The sequence below is a fragment of the Ambystoma mexicanum genome, chromosome 11 (genome assembly GCF_040938575.1).
Source record: "Ambystoma mexicanum isolate Mex_15411 chromosome 11, UKY_AmexF1_1, whole genome shotgun sequence".
NCBI classification, from domain to species: Eukaryota; Metazoa; Chordata; class Amphibia; order Caudata; family Ambystomatidae; genus Ambystoma; species Ambystoma mexicanum.
In genome coordinates this window covers 944,423,482-944,447,989 of record NC_090934.1, presented here as the reverse complement: position 1 = coordinate 944,447,989, position 24,508 = coordinate 944,423,482, and the positions used below count along the sequence as shown (strand labels likewise).

Below are 24,508 nucleotides of genomic sequence, written 5' to 3'. Positions count from 1 at the left end.
GAGGATCAAGGGGACCAACAATGTCAATCCCTACTCTCTCAAATGGGACTCCCACAACTGGGAGAGGCACTAAAGGTGCCACATTCTTGGAGCCAACCTTACCAGAACTCTGGCAGGTGTGGCAGCTCCTGCAGTACTTATCTACTTCAGCCCCCATCTTTGGCCAATAAAAGTAGAGTGAGAGCCTTTCCTTAGTCTCAACTCAAGTGACCAGCCAAAGGAATCTCGTGGGCTAACTGCAAGAACTGTGGTCTGTTCTCTTGGGGTACTACAAGCCGTTTGTTGTCCCCAGTTAAAGACTCTGTTGGTTCACTGTAGAAGAAGCCATCTTCCCAGTGCAACCTATATTTCCCAGGCTCTTGCCCTTCAGCCTGAGCATCTGCTTGCTGGTGAAGACCTTCCAGAGTTGGACATTCTCTCTGTCCCTTACTGAAGTCTGCCCGGTTGGGTCCACCTTCTGCCAGTAAAGACTGCAGCTCAGGATGGTCAACAGGATCCAGATCGCCAATGAGTTCCTGGCCTTCCACTAGCTCTTCCTCAGAGTCTAGTTCAACCACACAGGGTTGTACCACCCTCTCAGCCTCAGCTGGAGGGGGAGTTACTGGTGTAACTTTGGACAGCCTAGGGGAAGTCCTTGTTGGCTGCACTGGAGTGCTGGCTGTTGGGTTCTTTTTAGAAGGTTTAGGTTTCCCTTTTTCTTCTGGTTTCTTAGATGCAGCAGCTGACATCTCCAGTGGAGCAGGAGTGATCTCTTTCTTCATCATCTCCTTGGGAGTACCTCTCATGGTTCTCTCCCTTGCAGGTCTGGTGAGCTCCTGTAACCTTTTACTAGGGGTCCTGGGGGTATGTGACACTACTCCAAGAGTTTTCAAGTCATTACCCAACAGAACTCTTCCTGGCACCTCACTTTGTATGCTGACAGGTATTTTCACAGTCATGTCATTACACTGGATGAGAACTGGTAATTGGGGAAGCATCTGCACAGGCCCTCCAGCTAACTTGGTGAGGCGTTTGGGCGCCTTAGCAACATCCTCAGCCTGAAAAAACTATTTGTCCACCACAGTTATGCTGGCCCCAGTGTCCCTAATGGCAGGAGTCTCCTGACCATTCACCTGGACACTGTCCTTATAATACTCTTTAGTATTATCTGGGATAGAATTATAGACATCTAAATTCTGTTGTTCCCACAAACCCAGCGACACTAAAGAAACACTGGCTGAGACTCCAATGGGTTCATCAGCCAGTAGTAGAAAGTTTCCACTTGCCATTTGTACTTCCTCCTCTGGAGCGAAGGCTAAGGAGACAAGCTGGACCCCTGAAGATTTACCCTTACATCTGGGATCTCCTTTCACATGGTCAGTAGAGCCACAAACAAAGCATTTACCAAATGCTTTCTGGAATGGTGGCTTGTTCTGGCCTCCTTCAGGTTTGGCACCAGAAGGTACACTAGCCTGATTCGGTTTCCCTTGTGGCTTACCCTTATGGTTCTGTTTGGGGCCCTCTTTGGGTTTGGAATTATTAGAATTCTCTTTGGAGTCCTTTTTAGGCTGTTTTCCCTCCTCCTTTTTTTGAGTAGCCCCAGAATCCTTGTGAGTGGCCCTGTTGGCAACCCACAAGTCAGCAGCCTTAGCTAACTTCCTGGAATCTAATTCCTTTGAATCAGCCAAGTGCTGTCTGAGCTCAGGAGAGCAGGCATCATAAATTGACTCCAACATTACAAGATTCTTAATTCCTTCATAAGTGTTAACCCTGTAACCCTTAATCCATCCCTCTAAGTTTTTCAAACTTTCGCTCACCCAGGTAGCCCAAGGGGTAGCATCATGCTTTTTGAGGCTCCTAAACCTCTTAAGGTACTGGGAAGGGGTCTTCCCAAATCTAGCTATTAAAGCTAGTTTTACACATTCATAATCCTTCTTATCCACCTCCCCCAACTCCACTACCACATCAGTCGCAACAGGGGGAAGCCTAGAGAACAACCAAGGAAGTAACTCATTCCCTGTGATGTCCTGGAGCCCATGATTATATTCAAACATTTTCAACCAATCCAACACATCCAATTTCGGTTCATACATACCCACTAATTCCTTAGGCATCCGGGGTCTTTTGGGACTGGAACTCCTAGAGGAACCAGAGGAGAGAGAAGCATTTTCCACAGACAACTTTTTCATTTCAAGGGTATGATTAAGCTCTATTTCTCTGAGCTTCAACTCAGCTTGCTTCTGCTCAGCTTGGGCATTGATTCTTCTGAACTCTAACTCTTGATTTCGTTCATATTGAGCAATAAAACGTTTGTACTCTAATTCAAGCTTCATTCTTTCAAGTTCAAAATATGCAGGATTACATCTGGGACCTGGTATAGGCCCAGTAGGTACAGTTGGCAAAGCAGACAGAGGCTCAGAGTGGCTAACTTCATTAGGTTCACTTTCCTCTTCTGATTCATTATCAATACTTTGATTCAGATCAATACCATTACTGTTTTCTACATTTGCTGGGGGGGTAGATTCCTCTGTACCACCCAGATTTTGGTTTTCTAACAATCTTTCTACAAGTTCTATTTTCTTGCCCTTCGCAGAGAGATTCTTATGTCTACACAACACTTTTAAGCAATCAGCAGTTTTGGCAGACAATGATTCTAGGCGTATAACTCTCCATAGCAGACATAGTTGGAAAATCAGCTTTTTAGTGCTAAGCTTTGTGGTTAGTTGTCCTAAAGTATTCTAAAGCACACTAAAGTGTATACTCAATACAAATCCCACCGCTGTACACCAGTGTTAGACAGAAACCTGTGCAGTTCCCTCTGGGACCACTGCAAAAGATTTAAGACTACAGGTGTTTGGCAGTAAACCCAATTGGTAGCAGTCTGCACCACCCAGGTTTACCTGGTAGCTGTGGCTGAGCAGTCAGACTTCTCTCAAGATGAGTTAGGCAGTATACAGAGCATACATAATAGGTCAAGAGAGCACAGTAGAACAAGCAAACACTGACCAGAGCTTGGTGTAAAAGAGATATAATTATTTATTTAAAAACACATCTAGTAAACACACTGGCACCAATATGAAGCAGTTCAAAAACACGGTCACTAAAAGATATACACTCCCTTAAACGGTTATTAGACAAGTCTTAAGTAAAGCAAAACTTATTTTCAGACAGCGGTGAGCGCTTAACGAAGATGGCACTCTAATAACTTGGTTAAAAATGGAGAGAAAGGCAAAGCATAGATCGAACAGATCCCAACACTTTAAAACAAACACAGTAAGAGAAGAAGGCAGGTTAAAACCGTGAAGTTAAAGTTCAGAAAGCCAGACCCACTTTAAGAGGATTCGCGAGAAATGTGTCCAAGGTCACACGGTTGAAAGTGCACCGAAGTCTCGACAAAGGTTCAGAAAAGTGTTGGACAACAGAAAGGTATCAGTTAGATGGTCAGGCGGCCAGCCCAGTCCAGAAGGTTAAGGAGTTACTGTCACCTTGTAGCAATCTATAGAAAGGGAGGCCTGGCGGACACGGTACCTTAAAATGTTGAGAACTCTCCAGCGGGGGCAGTTGTTCCTGGCAGCGGGTGCAAGTTGGTGCTTCGTCCGGGGGATGAGAGTTTCTCGCCGTGGAGGAAAGCAGGTCGTTGCACTGCCAGGGAAGAAACCAGCTGCGGAGTTCTCAATTAAAAGGAGCGGTCCTTTTATTCGCGGTGCAAGGGTAAGTGGCTATCCGGTTACCGGGGTGCTTGGTACGGGCAATTTGACCACTTGGACGTCTTGGAAGCGAAAAAAGAAGGTAAACTGGTTGTTCCCACCAGTCAAGGGAAGAAGACTCTCCAGCAGGGAGATCTCCTCTGTCGTTGGGAAGTGGTGAATCGGTTCAGCAGGGCTCCACCGGTGGTGTCGTAGCAGGTTGGCTCAGCTTCTCCCTCTTCGGAGGAATCGGTTCAGCAGGGCTCCACCGGTGGTGTCGTCGTAGCAGGTTGGCTCAGCTTCTCCCTCTTCGGATTTTCAGGTCCTGTGGCGACTTCTGAAGTTCCAGTCCCAAAAGCCCTGCTTTTATGCAAGAAACCCCCATTCATTCAGCCTAGCTGTCAATCAAACATGCTAAGTGGTGAGCGGGGCGGCTCACCACTTGGGCCAATCACGCAAGAGTGCGTCTTGGGTTGGCAAGGCAACTTAGTCCAAGGTGCCTAAACCCCCTCCCACACCCCCTGTGGTACCCAGACAGAGTGGCACCACTTTGGACGGCTTGTGTGGAGAAGCCCGCCAAAAGTGGAACAAAGCGCTCGACCTTTGGTTTGGAGTTACAGAGGCGAACACAAACCCATTTTAAAACTGAGTTCTGACACAAAGATCCTACCGATGAATTAATATTAAATAAATAAACCGGCGGTATCTTTAACATTGCACCAAAAAGTGGTGCGAGTAAAATACATGGGAAAATCCCATAGAGAATATTCTTTAGGAATATAACAAGTAGTATCCACTGCCACCAGCCAAAACTCGGCGAGGGGGGACGGGACAGTGCCCCCTCGAACAGACCCAGGGGCAATCGATTTGCCCCTACCAGTACGTCCACAATATGATGGTTTGTACCGGTTCTGTTAGTAATTTGGGACTAGTTAAGCCGATGGTGACTTTACATGCCCTGAGAGACAGTAGTCAGTCCCAGGGTATGGAGTCTATGGTGGGGCTCACCTAGGGCACCCCTGTGTTACGGCACCGAGGGTGCTGGGTAACACACAGAAAAAACACATGAGACCCTATGGAGTAAAAGACCCCATAGCCCATAAAACACATAGATCAACAAAGGAATACCCCAAATCATGTCCAAGAGTGCGAGGAAAAGAGTCTCACTCTTGGCAGGAAAAAAAAAAAACTCCAGAAATCCAGCAAAGCTGCTGGGGGACTCACTAGGTTAGGAAATTCAGCCTAAACAGAGAATTCTCCCTAACAGGTGCCAATTCCCCCACCCAACCATCCTGTGGAACCCAGACAGAGTGGCACCAGTTGGAGGGCTTCTGTGGAGAAGCCCGCCAAAAAGTGGAACAAAGAGCCCGACCTTGGTTGGAGTTACAGAGACCGACATGAACGCCATTTTAGAAAAGAGTTCTGGCAAAAAGACCCAACCGGTGATTTAATATTAAATAAATAAACCAGCGGTATCTTTAACATTGCACCAAAAAGTGGTGCATTTAAAATCAATGGGAAAATCCCATAGGAAATATTCCGGTGGAATATTTTGCGTGGTAACCACTGCCACCAGCCAGAAACTCGGCAAGGGGGGACTGGACAGTGCCCCCTTGGAAAGAGACCCAGGGGCAATAGAATTAACCCCTTCCAGTACTTCCACAATATGATGGTTTGTACTGGTTCTGTTCACAATTTTGGACTAGTAAAGTCAATGGTGACTTTACATGCCCTGGGAGACAATAGTCAGTCCCAGGGTATGGAGTCTATGTTTGGGGGTCAATATGACACCCCTGTGTTACTGCACTGAGGGTGCTGTGTAACACACACACAAAAAACAGATGATACCCTATGGAGTAAAAGACCCCATAGCCCATACGCACACAATAAGTCAAAGACATACCTCAAATCATGCCTAAGAGTAGGAGGAAAAGAGTCTCACTCTTAGCAGGAGAAAAAAACAAACCCCAAAAATCCAGCAAAGCTGCTGGGGGACTCACTAGGTTTGGGAAATTAGCCTTATAAGAGAATTCTCCATAACCGAATGGATGACCATCCATTGGCCTATTTCTCCAAGACACTTACTCCAGCAGAACGGAATTACTCTGTACTAGAAAAAGAACTGTTGGCAATCAAATGGGCCTGCCAGGAGTGGTGACATCATCTTCTTGGAGCTAGTAAATCCATAGAAATCAGAATGGATTATCGGAATTTACAGTTACTCCAGAACTATGATTGCCAAAACATCGGAAAATCCAGTTCTGCATAACTTATATACCTGGTTCCAAAAACCTCTTAGCTGACCTTCTTTCTCGCAACGGTTTTACTCAAGACAAAGAACCTCCTGTTTATGGGAAGATGTTGCCACAAGCTACATTCTTATGTACGGTGGAAACCTGGTTACAACAACTGCAACACAAGTACATGGATTCAAGTTAGATCCATCAGATTCCTGTGATTACAGGGATGTATTTTACTTTTATAAAGGGAAGATATACGCACCCTGTAAAGTAGTGCGTTCGTCTAACCTACCTCTAACCCACGATTTCGTGGTCGGTGGCCGCCGGGAAGTAAGCAGCACCTTAGATTTGATATTGAGAAATTTCTGGAGTCCAGGTGTATGACCTATGTCAAGAGGTATTCCATCTGTGCTCAAAATAAAACACCACATACCCTACCAATGGGGAAACTCATACAAGCTGAACCAGCTAACAGAACTTGGCAAACAATATCAACTGATTTCTTTACCGACTTGCCCTCATCTAAAGCACACACCGTTATCATGGCGACAGTTGACTCTTTTTCTAAATTGACTCATTTCTCACCGTTGCCCAAACTACCATCCACCTACGAGATGAGTTTTGTCTTTATACAAGATATTTTTCTCCAATATGGACTAGCGGAGTCTATTACATCAGCTCGTGGACCACAGTATACCTCACGATTTTGAGCAGTGGTTTGTAATTATTAGGTATCAAGAGGGCTTTATCATATGGTAACCATCTGGAAAACAACAGACAAACAGAGAGGCTGAATCGGATGCTCAAACAATATCTCTGCTACTATACCAACTTGGCGCAAAATGACTGGTCAACTCTCCTTCCATTGGCAGAATTTTCCTACAACAGTGCTAAATATTCTGCCATTGGTCTGAGCCCTTTTTTTAGTACCTATGGTCACCATCCACATTGGCTTCCTAATCTTCCTAACGGATTATCCACTGTCCCCAAGGCAGAGGAGGTTATATATACCATGCGTGAGATACATCAAAAAATTTCTGAAGCACTACTCGTTCCAAAAAGGACAGTAAAGCAATGGCAGATAAGAAAAGATCTGCGGCTCCACAGTACAAAAAAGGAGATCAGGTGTCGTTGTTCGCTAGATATCTACTACGTCGCTTGACACCAGGGAAGTTTGCTCCTAAGTATTTGCGGCCCTATACTGTATTGAAAGCAATAAACCCTGTGGCTTACAGACTTCACTTACCTCCTTTATGGCACTGCATCCATCTGGTAGTTCATACGTCTTTGCTAAAACCATTCCTTGGTGCCACACAAAGAGGAATCAAACAGCCGTTTCATCAAGATGAACCTGATGAGTGTGAAGTTGCCAAGATTTGTGACTCCAGGTATTATGGAGGGGTATTACAATACCCGATACATTGGAAGGGATATACAAATGCTGATCGATGCTGGAAGCCATATTTCAATGTACATGCCCCTTTATTGCTGAAACGTTTCCATCTCAGCCACCCTTGAAAACCGTGTACAACTGGCCTTGGAAGGGGGCATGATGTTATGATTACTCACCGCTGCCCTCAGGCATGGCAGCTACAGGCTTCTTCACTATGGCAACGTTATACCAGTCATCAACCCAAGCCAACATGGCGTTGATGTCCCATACAACATAACGTGGTGACGCGGCTGCCCCAAGATATTCTGTGCATACGGATCCACAGAATGCTACTAAGGCTCTGGGGCTCGGGTAAACTGCGCATCGCAATCTGCCTTCTTCACGGCTGCATGGCGCTAGTTTTCTGGTCCTATCCCTTTCCTTGATTAACTTTGCGTTTCTGTTCACTCTCTGTTTACTTGGTTCCCGATCTTCATGATATGCTCGATCCCCTGGACACAAGAAAACATTGAGTTAAATGAACAACCTCTGGCAATAAGGGAGGAAGGGCACAGAGACAGGTGGTGTATTCATTTATGTATTTATTTATTGTGTTGGTTATTTATAAAGCGCCTATACATCAAATGGTGTTTCAAGGTGCCACAAGACAAAAAGGGGGAGACAGGGGAGAAAACAACAATAACAGTCCTACTAGGCCTCGTGTCATTCGGCTCGTGCAAGTGCAGTAAACAAGAAGTGCAGGGGAGCAAGGGGATTGGGGAGAGTGCCAGTCGGGGTGTAAGGGAAAATGCTAGGGTGGCAGGGAAGTGGTGGGCAGAGTGGGTTTTGCAGGGAGTGAGGACCATATGATAAGTGCGAGGACGGGATGGACCCGGGACAGTAGGGATGCATACCCCACCAGGCTAATCAGGGGAAGGGAGCCCGGAAGGGAAAGTTTAAGTTTAGGGGGTGGGTTCAAGTAGACCATAGTGCTAGGGTAGACTGGGAGAGTAGGGCCTAGTGCCCCATGGGACTCAGACGGGACCAGGCAGCCAGTCAATGCGGCAGAGGGGGGGCTTTAGCAGGAGAGGGGGAGAGTGAAGGAAGAAGAGAAGAGGAGGGTCTTGAGAAGCTTCCGGCACTTAAGGAGTTCTGGCTGAAGCCTGAGAGGGGCAGGGAGGCCATTCCAGAGGGAGGCTCCAGCGAAGAGAGAGATCTACCCCCCACTCTATGCTTGGAAAAGCGTCTGAGCTGCAGAGAGTTGGAGTTAATGTAGGCAGGAAGGGAGATGTGTAGTCTGTAGAGGAACCAGGATGAAAGGTTGTAAGGAACTGTCTACAGCAGGTGAGGTGGTAAAGGAATAGAAGCAAGTCAAGAAGGAGTGGGGTCGGGGCGCTGTTGCGCATTGATTAAGATGGAGACTTTGGCGTGAGCTTTGCTCCGAGGGGAGAATCACTGCATTATAACATCTCCCTGACTTCTCATCACTCTCGCCTGACGACGCCCTCTCCTCGCTCTCCTCCTCCATATCCTCCAGTCTTGACCTTCTCTATCCTCTTACTCCCTTCTCACCTTCTCACAAACCTTCCCAACTTCGGCTCTCCTCTCACCTTCTGTCCATGCGGCGCCTCCTCTGTCGCCTTGAACGACGCTGGCTCAAATCCCCCTCTATGGCAAATCAATCCTCTTACTTCTCATATCACTCTCTTTATGACTCCTGCCTCACAACTGCCAAGCGCTCCTACTACTCTAACCTTCTACACTCACAGCCTTCTCACCCCCGCTGTATCTTCCAAACCCTCTCTCGCCTTCTTTCCCCTCCCACTCCTGACCCTTCCACAAACTCTCTCCTTTCTCCCTCTGATTTCGTCAACTATTTCTCATCCAAAATTCTCTTTGCCAAAACATCCTCTCCTCCCTTCTCCCCTCCTTCCCCCTCCTCCTCTTCTACCTCTGCTAACATGTCCACCTTCTCTCCTATCACCCCAGCTTGTGCCTCCTGTCTCCTGTCCAAAACTCATCCTACTGCAGCCACCTCTGATCCCAACCCCACCTCCCTCATCCCCAAAGTCTACCCTCTCCTCATCCCCTACCTAACCTCTTTCTTTAACACTTGTCTCTCCTTTGCTACCTTTCCTTCTGCTTTCAAACACACCACCATCATCCCTATACTGAAGAAACCTTCTGCTAGCCCTCTTCTCACCTCCAACTTCAGACCAATCTCCCTTCTCCTCTTCATCTCAAAACTCCTCCAAGCGCTTAGCCTACTCTCAACTCTCAGCCTTCATCTCCTCTCATTCCCTCCTCCCCTCCTCTCAATCTGGTTTCCACCCTAAACATTCTACAGAGACTGCTCTCACTTATGTACTCAACTCTATCCTCACCGCTCGCCACGCTAAGCAATCCTTATTTCTCATGCTCCTCGACCTCTCCGCAGCCTTTGACACTGTAGATCACCCCTTACTTCTTGGCACACTGTCCTCCTTTGGATTCAAAGGTTCTGTCCTCTCCTGGCTCTCCTCTTACCTCTCCAACTGATCCTTTACTGTCTCCTGGGGCAGCTGCACCTCCTCCAACCTCCCCCTGAACTATGGTGTTCCCCAGGGATCTGTACTCGGACCCTTCCCCTTCTCTCTCTATACCTCCCCCCTTGCTTCTGTCATCTCTTCTTTTGGCATCTCCCCCCACTTCTACGCAGACGATACCCAACTCTTTCTCTCCTTCTCCTCCTTCACTTCCGACCTCCACCACACTCTCTATTCCTGCTTCACGGCGATAAAAAACTGGATGTCATCCCACTTTCTTTCCCTCAATCCTGACAAGACTGAAGTGCTTTTCTTCCCTCCTAACACTCTCTCACCCTCCCCTCCTCATTTCATCCACTTTCCCCCTTCCAATCTTCCCGTCTGGACCCATGCCCGCAACCTAGGCCTTCACATCGACTCCTCTCTCTCCTTCTCCTCCCACATCTCTCTAACCTCTTGATCCTGTCGGCATCACATTCTCAACATCCGCAAGATCCGCCCCTCCCTTACCTTTCATGCTTCTAAACTCCTAATCTCCTTCCTTATTTTCTCCCGTCTCTTCTACTGCTCCTCTCTTCTCTTTAGCCTTCCTATCTCTCACCTGACTCCCCTAAAATCCATCTCCCACTCCTCTATCCGTACTCTATGTCTCCTCGGCCCTCGAGACTCTGTTTCTACATCACACTCTCAACTCGGCTGGCTCCCATTCCACTCACAATTGAAATTTCAATTCCTCTGCCTTGTCTACAAATCTCTCCATGACCTCGCCCCCCTATCTTTCCTCCCTCCTCTCATTCTACTCTCCTTCCCGCCCTCTTCGCTTAGCTGACCAATACCTTCTCACTGTACCCCCAGCCCCTTGCGCCTCCTCACGCTTCCGCTCGTTCCAACTCTTGGCCCCCCTCCACTGGAACTCCCTTCCTCTCCCTGTCTGCTCCTCCCCCACCTACCCATCTTTCTGCTCCTCCCTGAAAGCCCTTCTTCTCCACTCCCACCTTACTCTCCTTCCCTACCTCTACCCCATACCCTGCCCCCTTCCCTTCCCCCCTCACCCCTCCTCACGATGACCATATTGAATGTTGTAACCACCCAAGGAGAATGTTGTAACCCAAGGGTGTTAAGACCTCCGAGTTCTTCCCCCCTCCCCTTGCCCCCCTCCCTCAAGCAAATTGTTCTGTATACTGTACCACTGGTTTGTTTCAAGTTTGTAAATATGCTTCTGCCTTTCTTGTACTGTTTTTATAATGTAAAGCGCTTTGGAGTAAAGCGCTATATAAACTCAATAAACATAAACATAACATGCTCAAAGAGAGGCTAAATCACTTGAAAGTCTGTGAAAACAACATCCGAGGGGTGAGAGCACACTCGGCGCGTATTATATGCCGCAGGGAGGCAACAGAAGCTACGATATCGTGCATCTTAGTGATGCGTGCCATGGCGGTGCTGGCTCGCCGGAGAGAAATCGACACGGACGGGCCCTCGCCTGGCTCCACTTACGCGGTGCGGCCTCCGGGTGCTATCCTGGGGGTGTGACATACACTTGCTGACCAAGAAGCGGAGCCGAGCTGAAACCAATCGGGCCGCTCTGCAAGTCGCCACTTCACTGCGGTCACTACGGGGCCCCGTGCGGCACAAATTGCGGCACGATAGAGGGCCTGGGGGGTTAGGCGCGGGGTGGGGGAACCAAACGGCGTGAATGGCAAGGGGAGGGGCAGCCGAGCAGCGCCCCCACCCGCGGCGTTGCCAAGGGAACCCAAACACACAGGGGGAAAGGTGTGAGGAAAAGCAACAGAGGGGCAGGAGGAAGTCCTGCCCCCCAGTAAGTACAACAATGGGCCAAAGGGGTATAAGTACCCCAACGAAAAGAAGGACAAGCACAACCAGGTAAGGAGCTCACCTCTTACGGGTAAGCTCCCAGGGCCTGGAAAAGGGGGAGAAGGAAACGTTTTGCCTCTGCATGCTTTTTGTGTCTTTTGGTTCTCCCCCACTGCAGTTACACAACAGCTGAACGGTTTATGCGAACGTCTGGAGGCAGGAAGCCGCGTGTGGAGAAGATCGCCAGGAACCGCGGGCAGGAGCCGGAGGGCTGCAAGCGCCGGACGGAGCCACGAGAGCATCTGTAGGTTGGGAACGCCAGCTGTAGAAGAAGCCGGCAGTGGCAGCCAAAGAGGTGCTGGTCGAGGCAGCAAAGAGCGCGGAAGCAGCAGGCGCACATCAGAGCGAGCCGCGTCGAGGTAACTGAAAAGGACTCACCGTCTTCGTCGGGGCCGGGAGCGGACAGCGAGTGTCGCGGGAAGCGGATACAGGCGCCGTACGAAGCCCGCGGAAGCCAGGAAACTGAACGAAGGAGCGGCAAGGAAGGGGCGTGGTCATACGGGGCATACATAATTGGAAGGAGCGCCGGGATATTAAAGAGACAGGCACATTTAGCCCGCGTTGTGCCGACAACTGAGGCGAAAGGCCCGGCTGAGCACGCAATCAGTGCGGAGCGGACGTGCTGGGAATTTTTTGTAAAAATACAGACGCCCGGGCAGCTAAAGGAACGGCAACTAACTGGTTAGATACGCTGGGGGCCTGAGTTACAGGGAAAGTAGCATACTTAACAGCAGCCCGGGGACACAGACAGCATCTTGAATAGTAACTTTAGAAGTAACAAGATCTCGGCACGCCTGAGCTAAAGAAAAAACGAATTTTGGAAACAATGGCTGAAGAAAGGGCAAGAAGAGCTCAAGAATTTAGCGCATGGGCTAAAAAAGCAGAAAAAGAATATGGAGCACAGTGGGTGCTAGAGCTGATGCAAAAGGAGGAGAAGGCAAGGGCAATGTCGCCTTTGCTACTAGAGGAATCCAGCGGCAGCGAAGAGGAGGTAGCAATACCGCAAGGCCAGAAGAGGGCGAGAGAGGTGGCAGGGGGGCCACAGGAGCAGCCGGAGGAGCCTAAGAAGAGGCAAAAGAAAACCAACAAAAAAGGTAAAGAAAAAATTGATAATAACATTGGGGAAAAAATTGTTAAAATGTTGAAAGAATGCATCACGGTTCAGGGTAAGTCGCCCAGAACTCAGGAGGAAAAAGAAAAGAGACACAAAAAGCACAGGGCCGAGCAAGCGGCAGTGACATCCGATGAGGAGGAGAGTAGCGAGGACGAGGAAAGAGAGCACTTGAAGGCATGGGTGAGATGGAAGGGGGTAATACGCAAAGATAATCAGAAAAAGGCCAGGGCAGAGGGGGCAGGTGACGGTCAGGGGTCTGGTGGGCCAAGCCCAGCAGACAGCGGGGTACCCATCCCACAGGGGGAGGGACAAGGGGTTCCGCCAGGGTCTACTCCTCAGGGGGCGAACACCAGCATACCGGTGGCGCCGGCCGGGCTTACAAGCATAGCAGTACAAGAACCAGCCACAGTAATGACAAAATATGGCAGGGTCACGGTCGGGAAGGACACCCAGGGGCATTCTATGAAGGCCCAGGCATGGTACATTAATGAAAAAGTGAAGGAAAAAATATGGAGGAAAGAATTTATAGATATCTTTTCTTTGCTAGACGTACAAAAGAGAGGTCAGAATGTATCATTAGAGGATATAAAGGAGGGTGAGAAGGGTTTACTAAAAAGGGCACCAGTACCTAGGAATTTTGATAATTGGACAGCGGCTTTCCAAATTATGTCCACTATCATACTGCAAAGGTTTACAAAGCATTTGGGGGAGATGCATGGAAAGAATATGACCACGAATTTAGAAAAGAAATGGATTGCTTCCCAGATATAGGTTGGGATGAGGAGAACTTCAACCTGTACATATTTAATGTGCTAAAAGAAAAATGGGATGCCAGGGAACAGAGTAGTACAGGAGGATATCAAAGGAGGCAATATTGGCAAAACGATTTTAGAAACGATTATAAATACAATACCAGAAGATATGAGAGCAATTATGACAGAGCAAGGGATCAGAGTTTTCGGAGCAGGCAATACAGCTCACAGAGAAGTTGGCAGAACAGTATATTGCCAACAGCACAAGGGGGTGGTAGAGGAAACAATGGGCCAACTAGGACAGAGGCAGCGCAATGCAGAAACTTTGAGAATGGGGTACCATGTAGCTGGGGCAAGAAATGTAAATTCAGCCACAGATGCGAAAATTGTAGGGGCGAACATAGTACAGCAAAATGTACCAGAACAGCATCCAGCGCACACAGGGTACTGGAAAAACTGAGTTAAGAAAAACGGTGAGAAAGGGGCCACGCCAGTTAGGGTTGAAAGAATGGAAAAGTGGCTACAGGTTTTCCCAGACAAAGAAGTCGCAGAGACGATCAGGAGAGGCTTCCAGGAGGGTTTCAATATCCCATTTGGTGGGCATGGGCACCAGAATACCCCAAAAAACCTGAAATCCGCTTTAGAGAACAGAGTGTTAGTGGGCCAAAAAATCAAGAAAGAAGTAGAACTGGGGAGGATAGGGGGCCCATACAGATCCCCCCCATTTTTCGAATACATATGCTCACCATTGGGGCTGGTCCCAAAGAAGGAGGCAGGCGATTTCAGGCTGATTCACCACTTATCATACCCTCCAGGGGCATCAGTGAACGATGGCATACCACAAGATGCAGTGTCAGTGACTTATGCAGATTTTCAGGAAGCAGTACAGGTGGTCAGGAAGGCAGGGGAAGGGGCATGGATGGCGAAGGCTGATATAAAGTCAGCGTTTCGCTTACTCCCAGTCAATAGGGAATCACAGAGGTGGCTCTGCATGCACTGGGAGGGCGAATATTCTGTCGATAAATGCCTACCAATGGGTTGCGCCATCTCGTGCGCATATTTTGAAAAAGTGAGTTCATTCTTACAATGGGCACTCACAAAGGAGATGGAGGAGGCACAAGTAGTTCACTACCTGGACGATTTTTAATTCGTGGGGCCACAGGGTTCCGAACTATATAGGGCTACATTGAATAAATTCATGGCATTAACAGAAGATTGGGGCTTCCCGCTGGCGGAAGAAAAAACAATGGGCCCAACACAGAGAATCCAATTTCTAGGGATAGAAATAGACTCACGAAGGGGAGTGTGCAGGATCCTGGAGGAAAAAGTGGCAGACCTATTGAGAACAATCAAAAGCCTAAAAGGAAAAAATAAGGCCACGGTTAAGGAATTGCAATCACTGGCAGGTAAACTAAACTTTGCTGGTAGGGTTATACCACAAGGCAGGATATTCCAAAGAAGGATTGAACAGAGAACAAGAGGGGCAAAAGAGGGGCACCACAGAGTCAGAATTGGCGGGGGAATCAGGACAGATTTGGAAGTATGGGGTGTATTCCTTAAATCATTCAATGGAGCAGTGATCTGGCGCTCGCCATTAAATGAAGAGAGCAAGATGGTGATATTCACAGATGCAGCCTGGGGATTTGGTTTTGGCGCAATATTGGGGTCAGACTGGTGCGCAGAAAAGTGGCCAAAGGCATGGCAGAATGCAGCTTGGACGAGTAATATTACATTACTGGAGCTGTTTCCTATCTGGGTAGCACTGTGTGCATGGGAGGCAGAGCTAAATAGCAAAGAGCTAAATGTTTGGTCAGACAACATGGCAGTAGTGCATGTAATAAATAATGGAAGCGCATCATGCCCGCTGGTATTGGAATTAATGAGGGCAATAACATTGGATTGTCTGAATAATAATGTGGTCTTAAAGGCGAGGCCTATCGCCGGAGAAGCAAATGTTGTCGCTGACGCCTTGTCTCGGTTCCAGTGGGACAAGTTCTGAGAGCTGCGGCCGGATGCAAACAGGATAAAAACGCCCACGCCACAGAAGGCATGGGTCCCATTAAAAGCAATGGAGAAAAAACGGTCAGCTACAAGGTTGACTCAGAAGAGGAGGTGCAAGGTCAAGTGATAGAAAGATTGGCCAGAAACGCCATAACATACAAAACTGGTAAGCAATACAAGAAGCATGTAAATAATGTGTTAAAGGAAACTGGTTTGCAAGAAGTGGGGGAGATTACAATCTCCAAAATGTGTGACTTCCTGGAAAAAGCATTTGCACAAGGGAAAAGAAAAAGCTGGGCGGCAGCTCATTTGGCCACAGTCGCATATACCTCTAAGGTGGCCGGGGTGACAGACCCAACAGTTAGCCCACGGATAAAATATGCAATGAAGGGCTGAGCAAAATTGGAGAGAAAGAAGCCAGATAGCAGGAGACCCCTGAATTTTGGTAAAATGGTTAAACTGTTACATTTGTTGCATGGTACGTGTAGCGACAATTATGAGACAAGGCTGTTCAGGGCGGCATTTGCACTAGCGTATTATGGGGCTTTTAGGATTGGGGAGCTGGTAGCACGCAAAACAGTTGCAGGGGCGGGGCTAGCAAGAGGCGACATCAGCATAGGATCCAAAAGCATGTCAATAGTACTGAGGAAATCAAAAACAGACCAGATGGGGAAAGGTAGAACAATAGAGCTGAATTGCATTAAGGATAGGGAGCATTGCCCCAGGTGCATCACCCAGGAATTTATCGAGGTACGGCCGGAAGTCGGGGGGCAGCTACTAATACACAGGGACGGCAGGGTGCTCAGCAGATACCAGTTCCAAGCAGTGCTAAAGAAAACTATAGCCAAAACAGGGTGGGATGCAGCGGAGTTTGGGACCCACTCTTTTAGAATAGGGGCAGCCACGTCAGCATGGGCAGGAGGTTTGGGAGCAAAAGGAGTAAAGAAAATCGGGGTGGTGGAGGTCACAATGCTTCAAAAGATATGTAAGAGAAAACTTGATATGATTTCTCTCCTATCCACCCAATGCAGATACGAGCCCCTACAAGTCGGCATGGATAGTCGGCTATTCATTTGTAACACGGACAGGCAGGTGGATCGAAGACTTCAAAGAGGGCCTGCATTTTAAAAAGACAATAACATCTTGGTGGGTCCTCCCAGGAATGCATTGGGAGGACATTCACGATCGATTATCGGACCTGATCGGGTTTAGGGACCCTCCGGAGTATCTGGTAATCAACCTGGACAGAAATGACCTGGTCAAAACAAATAAGGGCGAACTGTTGCGCAACATGTGCGAGTCCCTAAGGGCTATAGCACACTGCTGGTGGAAAACCGAAATGTTTATGTCTGAGATAGTTACCCGCAGAGTCTGGTACGGTGCGCACAGGAGGCATGCAATCGAAATTGCAAGGAAAAAGCACAACAAAGCAGTAGAAAAGTACTGTAGGAGTATGGGATTTCAGTTTATAAAGCATGGATTGTCGCAGAACAACCCAGAGATTTTCCACCGGGACGGGATACACCTATCCAACAAAGGGATGGGAATTTTTACAGATAACATTTTTAGAGCCGTAGCTGAGCGAGGTTGCAGGTAGGGACACTTTTTGGGGGGACCTCAGCGGCCGAGGCGACACCCACTCAGGTGTGGCGGCACGTGTCCAGGAACGGATGTCTGGGTAACTAAGACTAGCCAAGGAGAGGGCTGGGCATCTACACCCCCTGGACACGAAGGGCCCAAAAGCGAGTTGGTGTCATTGTTGGTTGTTATGATTGTTGTTTGGTGTTATTTTCTGTAGAAAATAAACAAGCCTATGGCCATAATTTTTTCCACAAACAAAAGCCCTGTCTGTTTTATTATTGCTATATCAGGGGTACCAGGGTTGTAGATTTAGAGCAAAGGGGAGCCCACACTACTCAGCCTATGCCCCAGGCCCCGTGCGGCACAAAGTGCGGCACGATAGAGGGCCTGGGGGGTTAGGCGCAGGGTGGGGGAACCAAACGGCGCGAATGGCAAGGGGAGGGGCAGCTGAGCTGTGCCCCCACCCGTGGCGTTGCCAAGGGAACCCAAACACACAGGGGGAAAGGTGTGAGGAAAAGCAACAGGGGGGCAGGAGGAAGTCCTGCCCCCCAGTAAGTACAACAATGGGCCAAAGGGGTATAAGTACCCCAACGAAAAGAAGGACAAGCACGCACAACCAGGTAAGGAGCTCACCTCTTATGGGTAAGCTCCCAGGGCCTGGAAAAGGGGGAGAAGGAAACGTTTTGCCACCCAACCCACCCAGCGAAAAGGCGAGGAGAAAGAACAAGGAACAGGAACGCCGAGTACTTTGTTCGGTACACGGTTGCAGAAAGTTGTAGGCGGCGGCACGTGTCCAGGAACGGATGCCCGGGTAACTAAGACTAGCCAAGGAGAGGGCTGGGCATCTACACCCCCTGGACATGAAGTGCCCAAACGCGAGTTGGTGCCTTTGTTGGTTGTTATGATTGTTGTTTGGTGTTATTTTCTGTAGAAAATAAACAAGCCTACGGCCATAATGTTTTCCACAAACAAAAGCCCTGTCTGTTTTATTATTGCTGTATCAGGGGTACCAGGGTTGTAGATTTAGAGCAAAGGGGAGCCCACACTACTCAGCCTATACATGAGGGGAACGACCTGGCAGAAGTGAGGGACTGGAGGCTATACCCCGATGAGGATCCGTGGATGGTGTCAGACTGTGGCAAACCCTGAGCGGACCGGCGCACCCCTTCAATCATGCACCGGGCCGAGAGGGACGAACGCTGCATGCGCAGCCTGCAGTAAGTGGCGGCGCTGGCCTGCCTCGCTCCCATTGCCACAAGATCACTATGCATCGTTGGAGGCCGGACAGGGAAGCAGGTGCAGAGAGTGCTGAGTCAGTGGGATCGGCTATCAGGACAAAGGACCGGCCTGCTGGGTACCCCGTGCACTATCTGTGGGCAATGGGCTGTGTGGTGGGTGAAATGCCCTAGAATAACGTAGTGCTGCACCCCAGATCTGACACACCCTTGGGCATGACAATCTATTTTCAGTGCGACCAAGGCATTGAACTCTCTAGCACCCCTTGGCGCGAGGTGAGGGGGTGAATCTGGCAGTACACTGTGCTGCAGCCAGGGAGGCTGACCACTACTCATCCATAGTTGTACATGACTAAGTGGAGGCAGGGAGGAGACATAATTGGTGCAGTGGTGGGAGATCAGTGCCTTGTACATATATAATAAGCAGTGAGTACCACATGGTGACACACCATGCCTAAGGGGGCAAGCCCTAAGAAAAATGGCTCCATGGACAGAGTCACTAAACCTGCACCGAAGGCGGTGGAGATGGTGGGGGAGGGCGCGAGCAGGCAGACGCAGGCTGATGGAGCCCAGGCAGTGCCACCCAACGATCTCCTGGGGTTTATGGTCCTAATGCAGCAGGGATTCTCCTCCATCAACGATAAATTGGATGGCATTACAGTGAACGTCACAACCATACGTGCTCAACTGGAGAAGGTGATGCAACGGGTCACAGAGGCAGAAACACGCATCAGCAGTACGGAGGATGCCATTACAGCCCTACAAAGCAATGTCACGTCTCTTGCAAAAGATCTGGGTGCAGTCAAGGCTATGTCTGATGACTTAGAGGTGAGATCGAGACAAACAATGTTCAGGTTATATGCTCGATTTTGATTCCCTAGTCACAAAAATGTGCATCAAGCTAGAGCGCTGGAAGCAGCTTCCAATTTCGCTGATGGGACGAGTTGCACTAGTAAAAAGGACCATATTACCTACGTTTTTTTCTTAATTTTGTAATATACCATTATGGACATGTAGATCCCTCTTTGACAACATTGCTCAGGTATGTTCTACATTTGTTTGGAAGGGGCATGTTTGGGTAAAATGGCAGTGGCTCACATTGCCATATGAGCCTGGGGGCTTAGCAGCACCCGACTTTGAACTCTACTACATGGCCGTGCAGGCGCATTATGCGACATACGGGGTAAATGGGGGTCCACAATTATCACACGCATGGCTGTAGAGGCAGGGGGCGGCACTGTTGTCATTGATACACAGTTATGGGGGACGTTCATCTCTGCACCTACCCACTAGACCCTGTTAACGCCACACAGGAGGTCTGGGTAGATTAGTGAAGCACCCTAGACAGACAGTACTGTATAATCAGGCCATGCCGCTTTGAGACATGCCGTTTTTGGGCCACACTCAGGTCAAGTCACTGGCCTCACACTGGCAAGAGGCTGGTATATCACACTCAGGGGACCTATTCATCAGTATGTTTGTTGGGATATGTTAAGAAGCTGAACCCCCTGAAATGCTAATTTGTCAACCTTGGCCTTATATTGGCAAAGAGTGCTATCCTGATGCGTTGGACATGGAGGGAGGCCCCCGCGTACGCAAACTGGTTAAATGATATGGTTTGGGACAACTACAATGAAGAAACGTTTGCCAATCTTCAGGCCCACAAGACATTTGGAGGGACTTCCGGCAATACCTGCAACGCTGAAATATAAACAATGATGTTGATTAACTGGTACCGGGATTATGTTGTCTGTAATACTTTGACTATATCGGCGGCATGTAAATGAAGACTCATGTTCTATTACAAGTTTGTACCCTGGGCATGGTAAATAAAGTTGGGCATGGTAAATAAAGTTTATTAAAAAAAAAGATGGAGTGGGATAAAAGAGAGACATAAGAGCTCATTTTCGGCACGGCATACCGTGAATTGAAAGCGTAAAAGTCCTGCTTAGGATGTCAATTCAAGGTGCGGCCCATTTTATCAATTTATATGGCGGAGCAACTTGCAACTTGCATTTCCGCCGCCTCCCTTCCTCGCTGTCATAAAAATGCCCAGCAGAGTGCACAAGAGCAGGGGAAAAGGTGGCGTGCTTGTGTGTACACACCTTTGGCCAGCAAATGTGCCCTTCGCCATGCAAATGGACAACATTTGGCGGCAGGGTGCTGCCTATGTGTATGTCTACACATAACGGCTCCCCGCCGCCATATTACATCAGAGAGCGAAATTAGCTCCATAGTGACCCTAGGAAGGTATGTGTATCTGAAATTATACCTTGGTCAGTTGCGTAGATGGCGTGAATAGCTGGTAATTAACCGATATAAAAATCTGGAAAGTTCAAGTTCAAGATGAGCTAGGAATCCTAAGACGTTTGTGTTGTGCTAGTGGGGAGTGAGTGATATATCCTATTCGCCTGACAGGTGAGAATCCTTATTGCTGTCATTTTGGTTCCCCAACCTTCCTTAAAATCATTGCTCTGCCCCATGGACTATTTAACTTTTTACAGTAAAATATCATCTAACCAGAAATCTTACTGCATTTGTCTTTTTTTTCTTTTCTTTCTGGCTTCACAGAGAACCTCCTGCTATGGGTAAAACAAATCTTCAATGCAAGTGCTGTGAACCAACTCAAACGAGCACAAAAATGGTGTCAATTACCTTAAGCAACGGGGAAAACATTAATGTACCCTACGCAACTGCGGAGAAATGTGGATGCAAATCTTGCCAGGAGGAATAACAAAATGGGATCAACCTATGAACAGATCTACTCAAGATACTCATACCCAAATTACAGCAAATATGGGTGTCATGTCTCTAGATATTGTCAAGTGTTCTGTGAGATGTCTCTGGGCATATTCATTAGCCTGGTCATAGATTTAGTACTGCATATTTGCGTCCACCAATGGGCAGTAGACAAAACAATTTCAGAAATATATGCAGGAGGGGACGGTGCTTGATGGGTCACAATGTTTGGCAAAGAGTAGAGACATCAATGGTCTAGCTTAGGTCAGTTTCAAATGCCATTATCATCAGACGACACTTCCAGGGAACGTGACCTCGCTTATTCCAGAGCTGAGTGCCATGAACCAAACCATCTGCACGCATATGTCACTGCCATTTTAGCTACCTAGGCTCTCTGCATTTGCCTGGGCCAACATAGAGTGTGAAAACACATACTGGAAAGCACAGTCCTGTATTCAGGCCATCTCCAGAATGTTCAAAGTTTTCACCAAGTTCAATAAACGCTGCCATCAAGTTATTTTGTCTCAATTATTCTTGAATGCCAAACTCAAATCATTAAAAAAACTCGAAATGACTAATTCCAGGCAGCCTGTTTAGTACATTGCTTTTGCCAATTCTTTTAGAGGCTTTTGGCACCAAACCTGATGCTTCTTTACATGCAGTGAATCATGGCAGTTTGCAACTGCGATACCAGGACACCTACCTTTGATTCTTTATGTCACTTGACAATAAATCTCATGATGATTAATACAAAGTGTCAGTAGATCTTGTTTTGTGAGTTTACCTTTCCAAATAGCACAAGTGCGTTTAATAGCGTCGATTGGATGTCTTCAATTATTAAATTGTCCTGATTTACTCCTATCCCTGTTGGCACATGGTGTTACATCAAAGCGTGCATCCGAAGAACTTAGATGGTTGTCTTGCTGGTTGGTAACGGATGGAATGAGACCATTCTGGGCAGCCTATTTGTAAAAGGGCTTTTCCAGCATGTGGTCTGTTTCACTTTCACTTTAAAACTGTTTTTCTCCTCTAAACCAATCACTGTCCTCTGGGTCATACTGCCCCCATCCAATGACAATTCTCTCCTTAAGCTCCACCCCAGGTGGGTGTCTTCAGATTTTTACTGCATGCTTCAGTGTTGGGAGTCCTCAAGTTGCTCTCCAAGCTATTTTTGTGCTATTTTTTCCATAAAAGGTTTTAAAACATTTTTGACCGATTTTGGCTTGTTTCGACTTTGACAAAGGACAGAGACCCACAGCGGGGATTCACTATGGGAAAAGATCTACATCCACAGTCGGATCGTCATCGAAGTTTCAAGAAGGCTTTGCGCCTTTGAGCCATGTCTGAGGAGAAAAAGTAAGACAGAAGCCTCTTCAAACTCTGTTTGAAGTGTTGATTAAGGAACGTATTCGTGGAAGATCGGCATCACAAATGGTCATATTGTCTGCATCTGTACCACATGGAGGAGGGATGCGATGTGTGCCGTGATTTCTCGAAGAAAACCAACAAAGACTGCTACAGCAGACTGTCGGCGTGGCTCAAGTTGAGCAAGGCCACTGACTCAGCCTCTGGGCAGGGACAGGCCTCATCTAGGACTGGCCGGTCTGAGCAGCGGGCTCCCTCCGGGAGGAGGTCGAGATTCTTTGAGGACACCCTGCTCACGGGGGTCCAAGAGAAGGTCAAGCTCGCAACGCTGGCTCCGCTGGGTTTGCCCTTGATGCGGGTCCCGAGTTGGGCAGAAGTGGTTCGCCATGACCATCGGCCTCAGCGGTGAGCCTGCCGATGAAAGGGGCCTCTTCTAAGAGTAAGTCCCTAACTCCGTTCAAACTCTGTGTGTCAGCGGATAAACCAACGAGGAACACGTCCAGAGTGGATTCGTCAAAGCTAACGAAGACCTTGCAGCCTGCCAGGTCAACTGAGTCAACAGTGGCGCCGTCAATAAACAGTGTTGAAGGAGTGTGTCTGCAACGGAAATGTCTGCCACGACCACCCCACGGGTGTCCATGCCCCAGAGGCGAGATACGGCTGCGGAGGCAGCGACGAAGCCAGCGACCACTCAGGGGTTGGGGAAAGACACAGCGACCACATTGACCCAGAAGCCTTCTGAGAGGGAGATGGAGAAGGTACTCCAACTGGAACCTCTTCGGTATGTGGACCTACGGGCTGCTCCTGATAGACCGGAGCAGATTTACTCAAGTTCGGACAAGGGAGATGATAATCTGCCTGACGATTACTACACAGATCACGAAGTCGGAGGATCTGGGGGTGGTGGACCCAAGTCCCCTGCTCTCAAGAGGAGACGCTTCAGTCGAGAACCCTATGGCACTGACTCCTTTTACCCCTAGACCGAGGGAGGTGTTGCTGGATATTCTAATGTCTTTACACACACTGATCATGGAAATCTAGCAGAGAATGCCTCCGGCACTGGGGCCCACACCTCCACTGGACCCTCAAGAGCCTCTGAGGTTGAACCCGCCCCCACGGAAGAGAAATTCTAAAGGCACGCTGGTCCTCGGCACCATCCAACCCCTCTACCACCACCACCTCGCTATGACACAACCCCAACCGGAGCCCCGGCTACGGGCACCAACGAGGTTGACGACTTGTTCCCAGCAGACAGAAAAGCACCACGCGTGGACGACCCCCATAGGACCTCCCCACTGGACAAAGTGGGATCCTTTCACTCCATGATGTCAAGGGCCTCTGAGCTATTTCAGTTGGTTCCCGAGGAGACAATGAAGGAGGGTTTCCTTTACCAGCAGCACGAGTCAAGAAGAAAGACCATCATGTTCGTCCCCTTCCTGGATGACCTTTGGGAAGAAGGCCTGACGCTAATGAAGAACCAAGTACGGCCCTGCCGAAGCGTGACAGATTGGAGACAAGTTGCAGGGTACCGGATTCAGCGCACTGGTGCTTAAGGTATCAGCCCTCGCCCCACTCAGTGGTCTCAGCCTCAGCCAGGAAGCACTTGGCGAATCCATCGTCGGCAGCCATGGTACTTCCGGAGTAGGAGGGGAAGAAGCTGGATGCAATGGGCAAGAGGATAATTTATACAGCAGCCTCTACCATCAAGGCAGCTAACACCCTAGCCATTTTGTCCCAATATGACTGGGAAATATTGTAAAAGCTGGGTCAGATCCTGAAGAAGATCGAGGCGCTTGAACCTTTTCAAGAAAGGGGGGTGGCTTTGGACCGTGCCATCACGGTGGCCGTGGACATCACAGACACAGGTTTCCACCAAATGAGAACGGGGCGTCCCTGCATCTGTAAGGTTGTTTGAAGGTAACACACTTCTGCCAGGACGTTCAGGTTTAATTGCTGGATATGCCATTTGATGGGGAAAACCGCTTCGGAATGGCAGTCGACAAGTCTCTGCAAGCAATAAAGGCCGACACAGACAGCGCGCTCC

The 24,508-nt window shown here is 48.6% G+C and overlaps 1 protein-coding gene across 1 annotated transcript in view; it reads left to right on the top strand.

Moving 5' to 3' along the window:
• Nucleotides 1-21,853, top strand: part of LOC138503957 (intestinal mucin-like protein) — a 507,729-nt gene extending 485,876 nt beyond the window's left edge. The window contains exon 7 of the mRNA XM_069624091.1: nt 20,932-21,853. Coding sequence (XP_069480192.1) covers nt 20,932-21,094 — 163 coding nt within the window. The 3' untranslated portion in view covers nt 21,095-21,853. The remainder of the gene's footprint in view (nt 1-20,931) is intronic.
• The last annotated feature ends 2,655 nt before the right edge of the window (nt 21,854-24,508 follow it).